This window comes from Callorhinchus milii, unplaced genomic scaffold, assembly GCF_018977255.1.
Source record: "Callorhinchus milii isolate IMCB2004 unplaced genomic scaffold, IMCB_Cmil_1.0 Scaffold8, whole genome shotgun sequence".
In the NCBI taxonomy this organism is placed as follows: Eukaryota; Metazoa; Chordata; class Chondrichthyes; order Chimaeriformes; family Callorhinchidae; genus Callorhinchus; species Callorhinchus milii.
This window is the reverse complement of record NW_024704749.1, coordinates 13,801,723-13,823,011: the sequence shown is the minus strand read 5'-3', so window position 1 is coordinate 13,823,011 and position 21,289 is coordinate 13,801,723. Positions and strand designations below refer to the sequence as shown.

At 46.2% G+C, this 21,289-nt stretch overlaps 1 protein-coding gene across 1 annotated transcript in view; it reads right to left on the bottom strand.

The window, feature by feature from the left end:
• Positions 1 to 2,632: 2,632 nt before the first annotated feature.
• The window catches only part of cacna1ba (calcium channel, voltage-dependent, N type, alpha 1B subunit, a), a 127,171-nt gene continuing 108,514 nt past the window's right edge, over positions 2,633 to 21,289 (bottom strand). The window contains exons 37-48 of the mRNA XM_042337397.1: positions 20,717 to 20,844; positions 17,231 to 17,327; positions 13,714 to 13,819; positions 13,236 to 13,343; positions 10,041 to 10,159; positions 7,830 to 7,939; positions 7,342 to 7,474; positions 6,902 to 7,009; positions 5,975 to 6,007; positions 4,866 to 5,085; positions 4,365 to 4,570; positions 2,633 to 3,374 (exon numbers count right to left, since the gene is read on the bottom strand). Of these exons, the coding sequence (XP_042193331.1) occupies positions 2,811 to 3,374; positions 4,365 to 4,570; positions 4,866 to 5,085; positions 5,975 to 6,007; positions 6,902 to 7,009; positions 7,342 to 7,474; positions 7,830 to 7,939; positions 10,041 to 10,159; positions 13,236 to 13,343; positions 13,714 to 13,819; positions 17,231 to 17,327; positions 20,717 to 20,844 (1,932 nt within the window). The 3' untranslated portion in view covers positions 2,633 to 2,810. The remainder of the gene's footprint in view (positions 3,375 to 4,364; positions 4,571 to 4,865; positions 5,086 to 5,974; positions 6,008 to 6,901; positions 7,010 to 7,341; positions 7,475 to 7,829; positions 7,940 to 10,040; positions 10,160 to 13,235; positions 13,344 to 13,713; positions 13,820 to 17,230; positions 17,328 to 20,716; positions 20,845 to 21,289) is intronic.

The window sequence follows — 21,289 nt, the reverse complement described above, 5'->3', positions numbered from 1 at the left end:
CCCACATCCCACCTAACACGTGGAAACCCCAGAGATAGGTTGTTGGAATGGAATGCGCTCGCGCTCTCTCCCTGGAGGAACGCATCCTACGCATCTAATTCCGGAAAGTATGTAGGCGCAGGTTGGCAAGAAATTTTCTTTGTGTCGTGTGCTGTGCGGTTTCCGTGCAAAAATAAAGACACAATATTACCGACACTTTAATTTACTGTTCGGGACTCTTTTGTGTAGGAAAGTCTTATTTTTTTTTAAGAAAACTAGCAAGTCAAAAGCCATCTCAACATCGTACACAAAAAGGCTGTAAATTGCCCAGCTCCCATCACTGGGTGGGTGGGGGAAGGTAGAGAAAATATAAATTTAGGAGAATTTACATTTTCAAGAAAAATGACTTGCTTTCTGCCAAAGAAGCATTTCTACGCAATCAGAGTATAATGGTGCATGCATTATTTAAGACATCACGTCTTTTAGGACTAAAATTTCCCATCGAACATTCCAGGAGTAATTTTTCTCAGTAATATTTTTTCCCCCTCTCTTTTCAACTCTTTTTAACCCCCTTCGCTCCTCTCCCCCCTCTCCACACCTGTTTCTATTCTCTTTTTTTTTTCCCCTTAAATTTCAAATGAACTTTGTGCCTTTTTCTTTTATTATAAGGAACTCTATAAAAACATTTGGTCACAATCATTCCGAAGTCTGAAATAAGCGAATCCAGCAAATAAAGTTCTGGACGCATGGANTTTTTTTTGACAATGTCTTCTTGTTGCATAGCCCTACTGACAAATAATTGGATCATCCGACACAACCCAACATAATTGTACATCGTTCGATTCTTCAAGTGCTCATTCCCCCCACCCACCCCCAACCCCCTTCCTCCCCTCCTATAAGCTATTTTTCAGACAACTCTTCGTGAAACAGAATTACATTACAAAGGCAACATCAACGGGTTTTGGTTTTTCTCCCTCCCTCTCCACCCCTTCCCCAAAATTATCCTTAAAACATACAAACTATGCACCGTACAACATGTGCTCAGAACCTCCACAACCAAGTTAAAGACTGGACATGCAAATGTGTATTGTACGAGGCAGTGTAAAGCACTGCTCTGTGTCGATTACGCGCATCGTTTTTCAAGAACGCTGTTTCCCCCCTTTTTTTCCCCCTATTGTTTCTTTCAAAACGTAAAACGAAAAGGTTAGTCAAAGCCCAGATTTGCCCACCAACACAAAGTGAAGTATTTTGGCTTTGTTTTCCCTCCCCCACCACCCCCCTCCCCACTCCCTCTCTCTTGCTCTCTATACACACACACACACACACACATACATATATATATATATACCTTTTTTTTTGCAACATGTCGTTCATTGATTTCAAGCTGGTTTGGCAAGCAGCTAACTAATTCTTTTTGCAATTCATCATCAGTTTCTCTCACCTATGCTCTCCGGCCAAACCTTTGAGTGGTGGCCACTCACCAGTTAAGATGCACTAAAGAAGCAAGAGGGCTGCACCTTCGCTAAGAGATATCTAAAAAGGTTAGGCACTTGGAATTCAACAGTTAGAGCAAGAGTGGAACTCAGAATGATTTACACGATGTTAGGTTAACGTCACGTTACAAAATCTCTCGTTTCTCTATCTACACCTTACGCCAAAGTGAATACAATTTTTTTTTAAAAAGGCAGGATGTGATGGACTGCATGTGAGGTTGATTGATGGGGAGGGGGTGGAAGGGGAATTTTTTTTGCCCCCTCTTCAAAGCAAACATGACAGACCGAAGAAAAAAAAAAACACCACCAAGGATTTTGTTTGGCAAATTAAGACGAACGGAAGGAAACGGGAAGCATGTGAAAGAAACCTCCAAAGGCCAAACCAAAGTTTGAGAGCTTAGCACTGCTCATCACCATCTGTGTAAAAAAAAATGCAGTCACCCAAGGAAATTTTTTGATATAGATGAGCACAACGCGAGAGAAAGAGTGTGCGAGAGAGAGAGAGATATGGCGATGCAGTGCAGTACCAGGGCAGGAATTTGTTTACTGGCTCCGTTCAAGACATTTTCTGTTCGATTATTATTAATAAGAATAATAATCCTGGCATTTGATATAGCGCCTTATCACACCGTTCGAGAGGTCTCGAAGCACTCCAACTTCGACTAAATTAACATTGAGTCCTACGTCGAAAGATTGTAGCCGACTGTGATAATTCTCTCGGTATGCATTAAAAACATGGCATCTCCCTTTCAGACTGTCCCGGCTTCTCCTCGACACTCAAAAGTCTGTGAAAAACCCAAACAACCCCCTCCTCCCCTCTCTCACACAACCAATATGTGTTATCAATAAACTTCTCCAAAAACATTCATTCAGCAGTGTTTTTTTTCCCTTTAACCAGAGCAGCGTAATTGTAATTTCTGTCCTTCCTCCATTGATTTGTTGTCCTTTATCATTAATAAATTTGGCATCCGATGTATTTTTTTTTCTGAAACAGCCAATATCTGGAGACAGAGATAGAAAAAAAAGAGGATGTTTCTCTGAACTAAACAGTCTTTTTTTTTAAAAAAAAACATCCTTCACTCGAAGCGAACGGTTTATTTTTTTCACTTGCGGATTTCAGTGCAAAAAAAAAACAAGCCAAAGAAAAAGCCATCCTTTTTTTTTAAAAAAAAGTGCACGATTTTCAGTGTCTTTTCTTTTCCTTTTAAAATCCCCCATTTAACGCTGCATATGAATGAATATACACTTCCGAGCTCTCACAGAACACCCTGCAGATGATAAAACTCATCGGTATTTAAATGCATAATCTGCAAGAGCCTCCTCGCGAGATCTGCCGTGCTAGCACCATTCATCTTGGGTCGTTTCGTGGTAGTATTTCCGTTCCCTTGTGCCTGTCCCAGGACCCGCGCTCACTCCCAGGTTGTAATGGAAACCGTTCGGGACCCTGCGGCTTTGGTGAGGTTGAGATGTGAAGGATGAGACGTAGGAAGAAGTCCTGGGGGTTCCTCCTGTGTTGGTAGCCACGGCTGCCTCGAAGGTAAGTGTCTCTCCCGGCAATGCGTGCCCCACGCTATCGTAATCATCGTGGTGTCCTAAGTAAGGGTCAGAGCCGATACGAGTCACCGTCCATTGCCCGCGCTCGCTCCCGACATAAGGGTGGGTCTGGGACTCGCTACGCATCATAGTGTTGTGCTCTGACCTTCCCCGACTCATTCGCCCTGGGGGAGTTGGAGGTAAGACCCCTTGGAGGTTGGTGAATTGGACGGGAGAAGAGTTTGCAGTTTTGTAGGTGATGTTGGGTCGCGGTGTTTGAGGTGTCTGGGGAAGCTGCCTTCGACCACGACACGGGGTGCTAACGCCAGAGGCTGACTGCAAAGGGCTGCCATTAACCGAACCACTGCCCTACATGAAAATTGGAACAAAGCGATTGAAAAAAAAAACGACACAAAAAAAACACACACACAGACACGGACACACGCACACGCAAACACACGAGACGCACAGAAAACAGAAATAAAATGGAAAAAGGACATTGAGCCAGATGAGAGAAAGAGAGCACATAAAAGGGGGAAAGGAAAAGGATGGAGCAAAAATACACAGAGACGCAGAAAACGGGGAGGGAGACAAAGTATCATAAGTGACAAACTCAAGTATTTAAGAAAGTAGGTAACAACTAGCACTAGTTAGTGTTCTACATATATGCTGAAAGCCTAGAAGTGTTAACTAGGAAGAACGTGCAACTTTAGTCATCGACAGCTTTACAACGAAAATATCATACTTACAACAAACACTCTGACTGTTCTTTTTTTAAAAAAATTGCAATATTACATTCCTTTACATTTACGTTACAGATGACCAAAAGTGCGGTCGAAGAGGTATACGTTTGTACCTTTAAAATATGTCTTAAAACCTTTTTTATTCTTTTTTGGGGGGTGTCTTGCATGCGATATTTCTTAACAGAAGTTTTTCTTTACTCAGAGGGTAATTAACGACTGGAACAGGTTACCAGGGACCAGGGAGGGTGGTTGAGGCCAGGACTAGTTGGGGTGGTTGGGTCTCAGTTAAAAAGCAGCTTGATATAGCTCCTTATTACATCTATGTCTCAAAGCGCTTCACAGTATATACTGTAAAGTGAATTGACTGTGTATTTTGTGGGTGAAATGCGGCAGCAGCGTCCCCACAAACAGTCGTGGATTGAGCGACCAAATTGTTCTTTTTTCCCCCCCAACAAGAATTTCTCACTCGGGAATCCAGGTTAGAAATATCGCAAACTAAGCCGTGTGTTGGTGGTTTATTCACGTGTTTAGTCTGGCAAAGGTAGGAATGGTGGGTTTAAGAAGGACTTACGGTTGCCGTTGGACTCCACTGGGGCATGTACTAATATCTTCTCACCTGTCTGTGGAGACTATGGTCGGGGCCTTGACTGGGAGACGTGGACCGGCTGTGATCGGTCGACTTGGTCTGCTGGGGGTCCCGGCTCCCATAGCGGTCGCAGGAATAATAGCGCTGCTTCTCCGTGGAGGACGGGGGCTTCCTGTCCTGCGACCTGCCACGTTCTCGGTCCCGCTCCCTCGAGGAATGATCTCTTGGAGAAGCCACTGAGACAGGTTCACCCACATGGCCTGAAACCAACACGGGCATCGCAATTAACAAATGAGACGTGTTATTCCACAGGTTGCTTCCATATGTGTGGGAGGAAGGGAGGGAGGGAGGGAGAGGGTGACACCGCATGATGATGCTGGAGGCAGAAGTTTTTTTTTGGCCAGCCGAGTGTCTTGACACGCACGATGAACCATCGCTGCGCTTAAGGGTACCCAAACCAGCCGGAGAGTTCTGTACACGCCACCTACACCAGGGACATTTCCCAGCGCAGCTTACCAGTGTCTGACTTACCTGTCTCTCCGTCTCCATGCCTGCTGGGCGACCGCTCCAGGGAGCGTTGCTTTTTGTCCTTCCTCCGATGGCAGCGGTGGTGATGGTGGTGATGGTGAGGCATCTGATCTGGTGCCACTCGCTCGAGCGGGTAGTCGCGGAGGTGGGTGCTGTGGGTCTGAGCCCGCTGCGGTGTCAGCGTGGACACTGACCGCTTCATGGGGTTGGTGTCCGGTATAGGCTACACAGAAAGCACACGTGCCCAGCCGAGTCAGTCAGTCCGTCAGTCAGTCAGTCAGAGAACTTAAACGCCATCAGTCACACAATACACCCGTCGCACCGGATGTTACAATTGCAACGGTTCTCACATTTGCACCCGCACTCACCTGCAAAACACACAGTCACTACACTTCACAACACATCCAGCAAAGCGCTTTTGAGACGTCCTCGCGGCCTGAAAAGCGCCATGTCGAGCACAAGAACGATTTGCGACTGTTATCACTATTATTTGCTAGACGGTAGCAGCTTTTCATGTCAAAGGGTTTTGAAGAGCTTTGCACGTGAAGTACTTTGAAGTGCAGCGACTTGTTATGTTGGCAAACGTAGCAGATAAACATCCAGGTGCCACAGTGAACTGAAATATCCACTTGAGTCTGTACTCGGGGGTGACTTTAGACCAGAGAAGAATATTGCCCAGGAGATCACACCCCCACCGCCCCCCCCAACCCTGCCCCCTCTTTGAATTAAAGACAGAATTTTTTTTAACGTCCTCTTGACCAGGAAGGAAGGACAGAAGGCAGATGAGGTCAGATCCATTCCATTGAGATGGATGGCAGTTCTGACCCTGCTTACATCCCAACTGGGATTAAATGCATTCCCTGTCCTGGTTGTGTATTGCACTGGGTGTAAAGACAACGAGAAATTTCAAGGCCTTTTATATCAATGTAGAGCAGTAAGGGGAGATCTTTCACCAGGACTCAAAACCACATCACCAGGCACTTAGCAACCCCTGGGCTTGTGAACTGTCAAAGCTCCTTCACACCGACCACACCTTTTGGGGGAGAACAGCAGAGATTCACAAATAAAGCTGAAGCAATCAAACAAGCGTAGACATAATATGAGTTACATACTGCAAGGAAATTCCCCGACGATCGCGTTGATTTCTTCAGCAAAGGGTCGGACAAGGTGATAGACAATTGAAGCAGCCCAGAGCACAGCAGGACACCACGGTTATGGAGGCGAGCGATGATGAGGTTGAGGGCAGTGAACAGTGGTGGGGTGGGTGGAGGTGGGGTGTAAGGGGAGGGTGGGGGGGGGGGAGGAAAGGAGAAAGAAATAAAAACACAAAGCGTGCAAAACACCAAAGATATTTTACAAAGAACGCCCCCCCCCCCACCCCTCACCCCACCCCAAAAGCCCCAAAACCACAGAACACAAAAAGATAGGCCCACAAAGCAGGTCAGAGATAAGAAGAATAAATAAGAGCCAAAGATGGAATTGAACGAGAGAGAGAGAAGAACATTATAAAATAAAAGCGAGGATGAAAAGGGACGTTTTGAGGAGGGGAAACAGTTATAGTGGATTCAGATGGGTGGGGAGGGGAAGACAAAAGCACAAAAAGGACACACAGTTACTGCACTGGAGCTCAAAATAACAAAGCCATTATGTTACAGGACGCCAGGAGGATTTGGTGTGTGTGCGCGCGTGAGCGTGGCTTACAATGAACGACGTTTACCGGACTGAACGAGTGCAAAAAGCAACAGAGAAATGTTAAACCCAGACACCGAACACCAAACGCACCCGACCATTGAGACACTCCACTCACAATGAAATGTAGGGTCTTCCGGTTACGTCTCAAGCAAGAGTGTGGCAGTCCCTGATGGCAATAGACTGATGAGTTTCATTCAGACCAGCTGGACCTCCTCTGAGCATCCGTTCTGAGCTGAGATCAGCGTCAAACCCCCACCCCAATGGGGAAGCACTGGGCGATCTCCCTCCCCACCCTCCCACCCCCCGCAGGTGCGCTCTACGTTATAAACCTGTCGTCTGCTCCTCACCTGGCACTCTGCGGTGAGCCGGGGCATGGAGGCTGCTCGGCCATGATTCTCCAGGCCTGGCTGATCCTCCTGGTTGAGGTCGTGTCCCAATTCCGTCATCTCCACAGCCTGGGCAAAGGGAAGAAAGTATCAGCTGCTCACGTTCAAACCGGATCCTCTCCCACTGGGGAGGCTCTGAATCAAATCGCCTAATGGCAGCCAATTGTGCACAGCAGGGTCCCGCAAACAGCCGTGGATTGAGTGACCACCTTTTTTTGGGGGGTGGGGTGGGGATTATTACCCCCGGAAAGCGATCCGCCAATCAACTAACAACTGGGTTCCTCCTTATGGATTGGTATCCAGAGGCCCTGTTATGTGGCAAAAAGTAGTGACCGTGAATTAATTAATCAATCGTCTGACGCTTTGGTGAATTCTTGTGCTCATCAAAGCCAAGTTCCTACCTGAGAATGACTTGGATCAATCGGTCCTTCATCTGGTTGAACCAACTCAGGGATTCGCATTCTGGACTGACTCAATGCCTCTTCGGTACGGGGCAAAGTGGAGGAGTCTTTTATTCCACTGCCCTGTATCAGACTGAAGAAAAGAGTGAAGAGAGAGAGGAGAAAGAGGAGAGAGAGAAATTGGTCCTGTACATCCTATGCATTCCCTGTCAGAAGATCCCAGCAAACCGTGCAGAACAAAATGCCGAATCTCGACTTTGCCGATTATTGTCTGAATTGTAAGAGTACGTTTACCAATTCCTGTTAGAAAACCTCGACCATTAGAATTGGGCGGGGGGGCGGGAGGGAGGAGAGTCTTCCTTCAGCTGTTATCAGCCAAACACCTACCTTAAACTATATGAACTGAAAGTTAGGCAGGAGACTTTTGACAGGAGAGGCCTGAGGAGGGGCTGAGGAGCCCTTGCCGTTCGGGAGAGTCTGATACTTACGCGTTGCCCCCGTTGTTGAGCGAGGTCCTGCTGGGCTGACGAGACACGGGCTTGGCATTGCCCAGGGAGGGCGGCTGCTCTTGTGATGGTGTCAAGGCTCCCACCATGCGCTGAAAGAACGATGTTCGAGGCTGTTGTGAGACACAATGCCATGCGGCTCTGGGATGAAAGGGACTCATGGATGCAACGGGAACAAATGCAGGAGCAAAAAACCAAAATAAAAATCCCGGTGAGACTGACACCGACTCCGCTGCCGATTGATGCTAAAGTGCACAAGGAGCTAAAGTAGAGAAAGGTGTTTTCAGAGCTGACCTGATAGAGCTACGTAGGGTTGGAACTGGGACTGAAGGAAGTACACGCAGAGCAGCACTTGCAGATGCACCGAGACAGTAGAACAAGAGGCCACAGGATTAGGGTTAGACAATAATAACAATAATAATAATCCTGCATTTGACATAGCGCCTTATCACGTCTTCGAGACGTCTCAAAGCGCTTCATAGGATATACTGTAAAGTGAATTGACTGAATATTTTGTGGATAAACGCGGCAGCCAATTGCGCACAGCAGCGTCCCCACAAACAGTCGGGGATTGAGTGACCAAATTATTGTTATTATATATTTTTTTTTAAAAGGGATTTTTGCCACAGGAAAAGCGATCCGCCAATTGACTAACAGCTGGGTTCCTGCTTCCTGCTTAAGGTTTTAAGAGATTTGTAAACTTAAAAGGTGAAGTAACGCTTGTTTGCCTTTTGCTTTTATTGAATTACAAAAAAAAAGGGCAAATTCTGGTCTTTGGCACCAAGCAGCAGCCTGGAGTAAGACAGACCCTGACGTCAGGTACGGCTTGGTGGGCAACGCTATGGCTGAGGTCGCGGACGGCTCAGGTTCTTCTCTGTAACCAGTGACAGGTGATCAGGACAGGAGCTCGGGCAAGTGGAGGGAAAAGAGGAGCAGACGGAGATTGGGTGGGTGGGTGTTTGGGTGGGGCTGCCTCCATTTCTCTTGCTGAAAACCTCAGTGTAGTGACTGGATTTGCTCTTGGGAGGAAAAAGATTGGAGAGGAGGGGTGTGTGTGTATAATCCCAGTTATAAATCAGATCAGGTCAGTGCACCTAGACACCGTTGCCATTCCTGAGCTCCTGGTCAGAGAGAGACCTCGGGAACCAGAGGCAACTGCAGTTTGGAGAGAGATCGCAAGATAAAGCGGAACAAAAAAGAAGAGGGAAAAGGGAAAGACAAGGCAGGGCAGAGTGTGTATCCAGGAATAACACTGACAGAGAGGGTCGAGCAGTGGGCCGGGGGGGAAGGAAAGAGCAACATGAAAGAGTAGGACCGGGTGGCTCAGGGTGGAATGAAAGCACTTCCGAGTTAAAGTGATGGGAAACATAGGTCTAGGCAATCAATTAGTTCCAGTAGCAAAGCAAGTCATAGTAAGAAACATCACCCAGGATCCACACATACCCACACACACACATACCTACACACCCACATACCCACACACATACCACACACACACACCCACATACCCACACACACATACCCACACATACCCACACACACACACGTACCCACACACATACCCACACAAACGAGAGAGAATACAGCATTTAAGCATTTATCCCACTCCCGAAGACATGTAGATGACATTTACAAATAGGATTCCCTTCATGTTTGTTGGTTTCTCCCATATTCACATATATCGGCCCCCACAGTAGCTTTCCCCCACTCGCCACCTCCGCGAGTAACAACAACTTGCATTTATGTACTGCCCTTCGTGTAGAATAATGCCTCGGAATGCTTCGGAGCGTTTGTGAAGTGCAGCGACTGTGTCTCTGTAGGCAAACGCAGCAGCCGATACGTTCGTCGGGTATTGAGAGATTGTAGCCGTGGTACCCAGTCACTGACTCTGTCCCTTCGCACCCTGGCACCTCCCTACCTGCTTATGCCCAACCCACTACCTGCTGCCTCCGCTCTACTGGCTCCGGCCTCCTGCATGTCCCCCGTGCCCACCACCCCAGTCACTACACCCTGAAACGCTCTTCCTCTGTCCCTCACTCCTGGCCCCTTCCTTCCCCATCTTCAGGTCCCGCACGAAGACCTTCCCCTTCGACCGCGCCCAGTCACTGTCAAGTGCTCTGGGACGCTGCCCTGCGTGAGAGGCGCTGTGCAAATGCAAGTTGTTGTTGTTGTTGGCATTGCTCAGTGCCTGACCCTGTGGTCACCAACCTGCTGCTGCTGCTGTTGTTGCTGTATTCGTTTGCTTTTGTTCTGCTTGTAGTAATCAAAAATCATCAGAGCGGCATAAACCTTCCCCACCGTGAGCTCAGTAGCTGCAGACAGAAAACACACATGACAAGAGGAACAGCCGAGTTCATCGTCAGGACACACACACCCTGAATAGAGCTCAGCACACGGCTTACTGAACCTCGACTTCATCAACTTGAGATGTCCATACATCCCACTTACTGTATTATATATATATATATATACACACACACACAGAGGGTGACCTAAAAGTCATGATATCTAGTCTATTATCTAAAAATAATCATCATTTCTTTAAGATTTATTAGACATTTTAATGGTATCATGACTTTTTGGTCAACTCTGTATATATATTATATATATATTATATATATACACACACACTACTGGTGCTACCTCTGACTGAGGATTAACAGAGCGATAACTTGGTAAGGTTCCAAGTACAAAGGATAACTTCCGTCTTTCCTACCATTATGCAAGCAAGGGAAACCAAAATGAAAGACTCAACAAGAATAATAAGCACTCAATCTGGTATTCTGTAGTGCCTTTCACATCAGGAGCAAGACTCAAAGCGCTTCACAGGATATACTGTAAATTAATAATATTAATAATCCTTACATTTGATAGAGTGCCTTATCACGTCGTTGGGACATCGCAACGTGCTGTAAAGTGAATTGACTGTATATTTTGTGGGTGAAAAGTACAGTGTCTGTGTGTTTTGTGGGTGAACACAGTTACCGACTTGCACTCAGCAGTGTCCCACAAACAGCCGATAGGGTGAGTGACCAATTTTATTTGGGGGATTGTTGGCCAGGACACCGGGGGAAAGAGAGAGAGAGGAGTGTCACAGGATCTTTAACGTCCACCTGAACAGGCAGATGGACCTTCGGTTTAACGTTCAACTGAAGGAAGACTCTCCTCCCTCCCGCCCCCCCCGCCCACCCCTTCCCCAGTCCCCACTCCGTTCCCCGATCTAAAATTATTTGCATCTAATATAAATCCGAGTGTTTCTTTTAAAAGAAACGTAACCAGATGCTCTCAAGAGTTTGCTTTGATTCCGAGCGCACGGGTCTTTAAAACGTTATAAATACACATTCACGATCCCTTTTGCGTGAACTTTTAACACAGGACTGTCTGGTGCACAGCTTCTGGCCAACCAACTGTCTAAACCTCACGGGCTTCCTGCTTGCCTTTCCCCGGCTCCCGAGCACAGCTCTAACCCAACCCAGATCCAAACATCGAGACCTGCCTTTGTTCTGGTCTGATCCGTTCAAACAAGGGAGATGCTGACGGCTGAAGGTGTAGAAATTCACCTGCTCTTGTTGGCCCTATAGGCTCTGACAGATGTTACTGTGACCACTTCAAACAGATGCCTGGCTTGTAACTCTTCACACCCGGTGATGTACAAATGCACTTTGCTTTTTACTGCATTTTACTCCCTTTTTTCCCCCCCTCCCCTTGTCCTGACTGTGAAAGGGCTCCAGTCTCGGGCTGTGTTGTTGTTGTGGTTGTTATCGTGCATTTGGTGATTTACTGACAAGTGGTAACCCACGTGGGTAGGATAAGGAAGCCGATCAGGAAGCTTTTAGGGCTTGAGCCCGGTTTGAGGAGCAGCCAATCAACTGTCACGGTGGTGAGATCCCCTCTCCTCCCAACTCCACATTATACCAGTGTCGTACTTTGGTTTCTTAGTGATATGTGATGTGTATTTTATGTGAGACTTCCTGTTCCATAAGATGGAATTAATGGAAGGTGTGGGTAAGAGTTTATCTTTATCCTGAAGCTCGGTAAAATCGCTCAGACTTCTGAGACATTTGTTTGTATTTTATGATACGTTTTACTTCAATGTTCCTGTATAATGTCCCTACACAATACTATATTTCTACAAGCAATGGAATATTTATGTTTCTTCAGACTTTGTTTGTACAAACAATTCTTATCATTTCATCAACTCATACTCTTATTTTTATCACAAGTAATAATTTTTGTGTAACTCTCTAATAGTTGGCTACAGCACACGGTCTAAATGGTTTACACAATCATGCAGGCAATTCAGCCTTATGACAGTTTAAGATAAGACAAGCGACATCCTATACTAATCTCTGGGATGATTTTGGCTGAGTGATTCCCCTAAGGTACTTCACATCATCAAAGCTGTTGGTCGCTAAGTGTACTCACAATTTCTTAATGCTAAATTCTGGATGGCGGAGGGAAAACTCTTTACCTCGGAGTACCAAGCTGATACCTCTCAGGGTCTCAACAACACTTTTCGTGTTCAGTCGATTCCGATTTTCACAACCGAAACCTCGAGCTTCTACGTGTTTAGGAAACTGGCTTTTTTGTTTATTTTGGATTTTTACTTCCTCATTTTCCGTGTCTTTGTACTTGTTTTGATCTTCCTCGTTTCCCGGGTGCTTTGTCTGGTAAGTCTCTCTCTCTCTCTCTCTCTCTCTCTCTCTCTCTCTCATCTGACTTCATTTTATCAGATTCCTCATTGTCTGATCTCCCCTCAGCCCATTTGCAAATGTCGCTTTATGCTGGGCTATAAGCTCACTAGGCACAACCATACACGGTCTGGGCTCTCTTGTATGTATCATGCCTTCTCCTGGCTCGCGACCCTTAGGCCGGGAGAATCTACCTTCAAGAATTCCCTGATCACTAAAGGTAACTCCGGTGCTATCTCCTACCTCGTTCCAGTTCACAGGCACCACAATGGGTTTTCCTTGCACTGGACCCAGGAATCCGATAGGACTCGGTACGTTATTCTCACACCACACCATCGTGTCACCGTCTAACAGCTTCCAGCCCCAATCACCAACATTTCAGATCAGCGCCAGAAGGCTCTTTCGAGAGACTTTTATATATATGTAAAAAAACTTGCACTTGATATAATTTCTTTGAGAAGTCTCAAAGCACTTGGCAAGGATTTACTGTGGAGTGACCGTGTATGGTGATGAACTCCCAACATTGAGTATTTGTGGCTTAACAGCTCCCCCACCCCAGCAATATCTCCTCTGAACTCTCTCGTCTGCCCAGTTGTCACTTGGAAGCCACACAGATGGTTCGTCTCCGGGCACAAAGAGCCTCATTCCCCCATGAGGGAAGGAGCACACTCGGAAGGTTCATGTGGAGGATACTCACGCTTGTGGGGAGGCACCAGCATGTCCAGCATCTTTTGAGACAGGTTGGGCCAGACTGTGGTTAATTCTTTCCTGAGCTCTGCGTCGCTCTGCTGCTGGAATGCGCCTCCTGGGGGAGGAGATAGAACACAGCAACACGTTCACCCTCACTTTACCACTGACCGAAGCCAGATCTCGCTGGAGTTGAAGAGACCCGGCCAGTACAGAGGACACGAGGGGCCTAAACAGGACCAGGCGACCCTCACTAGCCCGTGCTGGGGGTCTACGGTCCACAAGAGGTGTAGCACAACGACGACGACAACCTGCATTTATATAGTGCCCTTCACGGAGGGTGGGGGGAGGTGGGAGGTGGCTTAGCGCCCCGGAGCCCTCGTCAGTGGTCCAGGCCACTGTGTGCGAGCATTTCCTGAAGCTACGCGATGAGACCTCCCCCCCCACACCACTCCCCGCCCCCCGCCCCCTGCGCTTGTCCTACCCACCTCCGGCGATTTTAATATCCAGAGCCGTCCTGATCAACGCCACCAGCGTCGACGTGAAGTGGACCGAGCCGTCCTCAGCAATGGGCATGTTCATTCTCACCAGCCGCTGCGAGCAAAGGGCGACAGAGACCCGGGTCAGCAGAGACATCGCTGCCCCTGCCAGAGGCCAGTGGGCAACACGACGACGACGACAATGACAACAACAACAACAGCAAAAGCAGTGTTAACTCTTCATCTGCTGACCCGAGTGGTGTCTGGTCCAGACTGCGTGAATGTCTTTAAGAATAGCTTCTGACTGGAATGGGTTCTCTCGGGCACGACATTGGAGCCATCAACACCCATCGCAGCTGCACCCCAACGGAAGGCAAGTGAAGTCAAATGCCCGATTCGGGACATCCAATACCAGTGGACAGTAATACCGCAGCGCGAGGGGGTGGACGGCTGATTCTTAAACAAATAAGATAATAAATAATAAATAAGAAAATAAGAGGGAGAAACGTCTCTGATCAGAACAGAATTTAACAATGATGTTTGATTCCGTGCCTCTCAATTCAGGATGATATCACAAAGCGCTTCACAGGATGTACCGTAAAGTGTAGTGACTGTGTATACTGTAGGGAAATGCGGGGGCTGATTTGGGTACTGACCACAATGAAGACGACTGGTCTTGGTGCTTCGAATGGGATTAACCATATTGTGGGTGAGCAACGGCAGAATCCAGTTGCTTTACCTTCTAGTGGAATTATTCCGTCTCCCCATCTCTCTCCCGCTCCAACCACCTCCCCCCCCACCCACCCCTCCACCCAACCACCACCCGGTCAGCAGACCAGGAGCTAAGATGTTCCTTAGTCTCAATGCAACGGAATGCAAACAACTTACTGAAAGAGTTAATGTGAATCCATTCGAGAGTCAAGAGGAGTGTAGAGAAGGAGAGAGAGAGAGAAAGAAGGAGAGAGAGGAGAAAGGAAGAAATGCATGGCAATGAACAGGCAGGTGAAATGCTCTTCCAAACACGAACAGGCACAGACTCGCATGCAATTCAAGCGGCAGGTAAGTTAGTGCGTGCCAGAATGCAAGAGAAATGAACTGTACAGGGATAGGATTTTGCCCGGCTACTCTGTTACACCAGAAGACAGATCGTGGAAGACCTTAGCAGATCGATATACAAATAGAGACAAACGAGAGAACAGACGTTGAGAAGAAAAATGCAGGAATTTTGTTTGTTTTTATCTGAGAGAAAGACAGAGAGTTTCGCTTTGAGCTTTTCTTTTTGCCAGACCAAAAAAACGTTTTCGAAGCGATTTTTTAATTCCAAACAGTAAGAGGAAGAAGAAGAAAAGTTGAGAGAAAAAGGACTTTTATATATCTATATATATCTATTAAAAAAACAGTGCGACGTTAATACACAACGGATCGTTAGTTAAAGCCAATAATTAAAACAATCAATTGTGCACAGTACAGATGAATTACGTTAATAATTTAAACTGCACATCAAAATGTTTGAAATGAGGTGGAGTGCTGTTGTATTTGGTAACTGTATGGAAGCTGCTTATAAGTGGAGTAAACGTTTATTTTTGGGTGTCGTTGTCTAACCTACTCCCCACTGGCATATTGCCTCTGCCCCTGGACTGGCCTCCTTTCTGGCTGCGGGGTATTTCCGTGGACACTGGTTGCCTCCGTTACCCACTGCCCCAAGTGTCTATTGCCCGTAGGAAAGACACGGCTGTCACAGCAGCAGCAGGTGCTGTAGTAGGAACACTGGCTGATTCAGCCTCACACAGGGTGGGATTGGAACCCGTGACCCTCCTCTGTCCACTACACTATTGGGGCTGCCCCAAGTAGTCGAACTTGCCCTATTTTCTGAACTAGTTGAGATCAATGTGAACCTGATTTCAACCCTAACCCAGATCTGGGAATGAATGCAAAACACAGGGAGTTTGGTTCCCTCATTGCTTTTGGTTCTGTTGTAATCTAGCAGCTGCTGTGTTTGCTCGTTGAGTGAACTGTCACTGTCACTATCTCGCTTCATGATTGATATCAATGCTTCCATGTAGCCAAATCACTCCATTAATCAACCTCCAGCTAAGCAGAGATCAAAGGCCCCCCAGAAAGCTTCCTAACCTCAAGACCATTGCCTCTCCAAAATAAATATTGTGTTGAATGTTGGAAAATCCTTAAATTCACAGTCTTATTTCGGAAGTTATAATCCTAATAATATATAACAATCCTCACGTTTCACATAGTACTTTATCACGTTGTTGAGATGTCTCAAAAGCTTCACAGAATATACTGTAAAATGGATTGACTATATTTTGTGGGGAAAACTCAGCAGCCAATTGTGCACAGCAGTGTCCCACAAACAGTCATGGATTGAGTGACCAAATTATTACATACATATTGTTGAGGGATTATTATCCCTGGAAAGCAATCCGTCAACTGGATTCCTACTTACTGCTAGGTAAACAGAGGCGTGTGGAGTAAGGAAACTTGCCTAAGTCTTTGCCCTGCCCGGGAATCAAACCCGTGAAAGTTTTTTAAGAACTGTGGAAAACCGGTTTCAAAATAAAGGCTGAATTTTAGACGTTTCCGACATTCTCCACAATCGTATCTTTTAAGACAATGGTGAAAAGGCTAAGACTACCAGACGTTGTGTAGTTTATAACCAGGACCTTAGAAACACAGGCAAAAGGTTGAATATCGCTGCTCCAACTTTTGTGCTGCTGTTGCACGTGTGGTTTCTGAATGACAATAGAGCAGTGGGAACAGTTGGGTAAATATAACAGCACTCACAGTAAAGCACAGATTTGTTTTGGGATTGGACACAGAAGGTTTACTTGTGGACACTTAGTTTGTATTGCTACCTTGTAGGCGATTCTTGCAGGACATTTCTTTCCCAGACCTAAGGGTGGACACATATGCCTCAGCATCTCATACATGTCATTGTAAGCGATGCGCCCACTTTGGAAAAGAAGTGAGGAGGCAAAACCAAAACGGAAAGAATGAAGGAGGGAACGGGGAACGGAAGAGGGAAAGGGAGAACAGAAGAGGAAGAGAAGGATGGGGGTGGTGGTGGGGGGGGAGAGAATGGAATAAACAGAAAGAAAAAAAATAGAAATTCGGGTTAATTAGATGTCCAAATGGATTTTCCAACGCAAAGACAGAGCTTTGCACTGGGACTGTTACTTATCTCTCTCTCTCTCTCTCTCTCGCAGTGAATGCTAGGCTAGCTGAATCCCCGATGCAATAAAGAATGATGGCCAGGTTAGTAAAATGGGACATGACGTACGTGTGAGCGATGGTGGAGGGGGCGGGGGGGGGTGGGGGGGGTTTGTTTTTCAATACAAGGATCCCCAAAGTCAGCATGCCACGGGAGGTTACAACCAAACTCAGAAAAAAAGCCAAATATGGGAATGAGTGGAGTGGGATGGTCAGGTCAGTTGTTGCTTTGGTTTTTGAGTTGCAGACAATCAGGGCTTGTGACCATAGGCTGATTTTTCCGATCAGTTTAAATCCAAACCTTATAGGCCACCCTATGTGGGCAGTTCTTCCCTAAGCCCAGTGGCGGTGAGATTACACGCAACAAACTGTACATATCCTTATAATGAATGCGGCCACTGCAAAGAGAATTCCACAGGTTAGAAAGTACGAGCGCACGGATTTTCTTAACGGAATCGAATCGACTCAACGACACAACTGTACATGCAGCGACTATTTCCGTCATTTCGGAGCCAAAAAAAAGAGGAGATTTTTAAAAAAAAAAACACTTTCTTTTTAAATTGGGGGTGGGCCAACGGACAAAATGAGGGTGGGAGGGGTGGGGGGGGGGCGGCAGTATTTTGTTCACCTGTACGATTAAACGCCTTTGGAATTCCACATTGCCAAAGGAAATGGGCGTAACGGAATTTTTACCCCATAACAAACATCCCCCCACCCCTCCTTCCCCCTCACCCCCACCCACACTTCCGAAATCAAGCTGCACAGATACTGCCACGTTTCTCCTCCACTTACAATATTAATAAAGATTCGATAATGACATTGAAAGAGCGTTCCTTCTCGATTCCCTGCTTGGGGTCATCGAGGTTTAAACACAGATGTGAATATGCAACAGTAGCTCCTGCCTTAGATTTTTTTTAATTTAAAGTTTATACATTTTTTAAAAAAAGTTTATAACCTCTTGAATTTTTTTTTGTTTCTTTTTTTAAAAAAAAATCAAGGCGATTTGCTGAACCGTGTTAACCATCCTGTTGGAACAGTTTGAATAAATGGTTCCAAGGCAGACAAATAAGTAAGAAAGAAGTCCCTTTAAACGTCTCTTTCTTGGCCACTCCAACACAACTCAGGCCTAAATTGACTTGTGCGTTAAAAAAGGAACGGGACCAAAGATTTACCTCCACACTTTGTTCATATATCTCCAGAACAATATGTGCAGCGTTGAGATTAAAACATTCAACTTAATCAGAATCGAGTGAAACATAGCAATACATGCTGACTGCTTTTGAGCACAAAGGTGCTGTAAAAGGTTGGCCTCAGGTTTTATAGCTGTGATCGATAGATCGGCTGGAATGAACATTGGGATCTATTAATCCTGTAATGGTTAAAGTTCAGTCCGGGCTGTACTGTCGAATGTGAAGGAACTGGACTCAATAGTAATGTTAAATAGCCTCACGATTCTCCTACGTCTTTCTAACCAAATTTACTGTGTAATGTGGGCCACGTAAAGATCACATTCCCACCGTGGGTCCTGATGCTGTGATGTCCAGTTTATGCCGATTGCTAAAAATATTTGTTGTGTTTACAGCGGGATTTCTCATTACAGTGAAAAGATGGATAATTTCAGTGATCCACACGAGTTGGGCTGGCTCGCCTGATGTGACTGAATGAGCTGCGGGGAAATGGCTGTGTTGGTAAGTCAGGTGTGACAACAACAATTTACATATCCACAGAGCCTTTCACGTTGGGAGGACATCTCCCAAACATCCACCTTCCTCCCTCCCTATTTTCAAAGCCCACCTCAAGACTTATCTCTTTGATTTTTGGTGGTGGTGGGGGGGGGAGTTTCAGCCGGAAACCCCCATCAATGTGTTTAAGAGGATCCAAGCCATACTGAGAATTCCATGCATCCCACCTACACGTGGAAATCCCAGAGATAGATTGTTGGAATGGAATGCGCTCTCTCTCCCTGGAGGGAAGCATCCTGCTCACCTAATTCCGGTAAGTATTGGGCGCAGGTTGGCCAGAGCCAAGGCTTGGGGACCCCAGAGTGTGTGTTGGGGTAACTGCTGGAGTCTAACCAGCTAAAACCGCATAACTTGCCATTACCTCTTTGACTGCACTTTCAGTCCGCTCTCTTCTCCTCCCAATTACACTTTTTAACTCATTCCCCCCAAAACGGCTAGCTGTGTAAAATGCTCCAAAACGTCCTCCCGATGTAAAGGGCACTGCGCAATTGAATGTGGTTTGTGCTGTTCTGTATGTATATCACCTCTCATAAACTTCACTGGAATCACGCGCCTGTAATCTTCACTTTTATTGCGTTTTGACTGCTCTGCATCTATCAATCAGACTTTATGCCACATTTAACAGGAACAATATCGCTGACATTCGACTGGATGCAAGACAAGAAGGGACAATCAATCAAGCCAACTGTCCTCAAGCCTCTTGCAATCTGTGACAATGATAAAGTATCAAAGTTAACAGATATTTATGAGCAGTTAAGACCCGAATGCCTCCCCCCAACCCCCCACCCCGGGTCATTCAGTCTTATAATTTAAGATAGGGGCAGAATAGCGAAAGGAAAACAAGTTATTCAATCCAGTCTTAATTTGGAAGCCAACTTTCCCAGTTTTTTAAGGAAAATAAAGCGATTTCCGGATCGACACTGATTTTATGGGCTAAAATTAGGGGGAATTTCAGCACTTTTATGAACTTTAGGTGGGAACAGAATCTCTGTCGAATTAAATGAATGAGTTATTGATTTTTTATTGCTTGGCAAATGAGGAAGGTTAGAGTCTGAGCAACCAGATGCCTTCCCGCGCATTCAAGACTCTTGTTCAACTTCTTGTCCCCCAAGTACAATTTTTTTTTTAACCTGATGTCAAAACTTCTCCTCAATGCAAGTCCCTCACCACCTCCATTTACCTTCTGGCTTCTGTCAGTGAGATTGAATGGATGGTCTGATTGATCACTTATGTCCTGGAGGCTGTATCTATTGCAGCCCTGGATGCTACATGGAGTAACTTGTGAATTCTACATGGTTTGTTGTTTCTCATCGGCTTGTTGACAGGTCATTCATTGAGTGGTGTGGGGGGGTGGCTGTTGTGAGGGAAGCATGCTCCCATGTTGTTCCTTCATCCAATGGATGTGTGCCCCTACAGACCAGTCTATGCCTGACACTGCCACAGGAAGTAACATGTTGACTCTGTTTATCCAAGTTTCTCTCCACTGTTCTATCCCGGTGCACACCTTACTGATGTGCATAAAGGTGTGCGCTTTAATACAATGGGAGACCTAAAAAGTGAAGGGGAAATATGGAGATGGGGTAGGAAAGGAAAGTAACAGAGTGGAGGGAAGGAGGAGAGCAGGAGAATCTGATTAATTCTCACTCTTTGAACGCTCGGCTGACGTCATTGTGCCAGACGTTGCCCGGCGCCCTTTGTGGCCGGTTGTTTTTCAGACTTTATATCCGCTGTGGCCCCGGGATTGGTGGGGTGCTCGGTTACTGTTGAATCCCTCGGTTATAAAGTCAGTGATAAGTAGAGCCAGCTGTCGATGCTAAAATGCGTCCAGATGTCTATGAAAGGTACGCTTATGTTACATTACATTTTTTCTTTCTTACCCAAATCAATCATTCCCTTTTGCAGCTTCATAAAACAGTTTGAAGCCGCACATGGCTGCCATGTTGTAATTGGGTGGCCATTGTTTCAGACGCTGTACATATTGCACGGTAATACAATGCCCCTTAACAATCTACCGACCAATTCGACTGAGCTGCGAGCTTACATACCAGGCTCCAGGATCGTACTCAGCCCAGACCCGTATGAACTCATCCAGGTGGTGAGGTCCCAATATGGATGAGTCTCGCGTCAAATACTCAAAGTTGTCCATAATGACAGCTACAAAAAGATTTAGCATCTGGCAAACAGAAAGGAGAGAAAGAGAAAGAGAGAGACAAGTAAAACAATTGTATAGATTCACAAGATCGCAGGAGAAGAAGGTGCTTTTGATCTCATCCTTCCACCAGCCGACCATCCTCCCACCACAGCATCCAACTCCAAAGTAAATGGAACCACAGTTGGTCCCACTGAACACCCATCAAGATGCTTAACAACAACAACAATAACAACTTGCATTTCTATATCACCCTTCACACGGGATAGTTTCCCGGAGCGCTTGACAGTGGTGGAGTCTGACTCTGAGTCAACGCAGCCATCAGCAGAGACAAGTGCAAATCCCCCCACGGAACCCAGGGATGTCTTGTAATTGGTGGAAGGCCGTTGGATCCAATAAAAAGTCTTTTGATGCTGTAACAAATTGACCGATTCAATTTCTCAGTTTAATCTCATCAGTTTGTTCCACC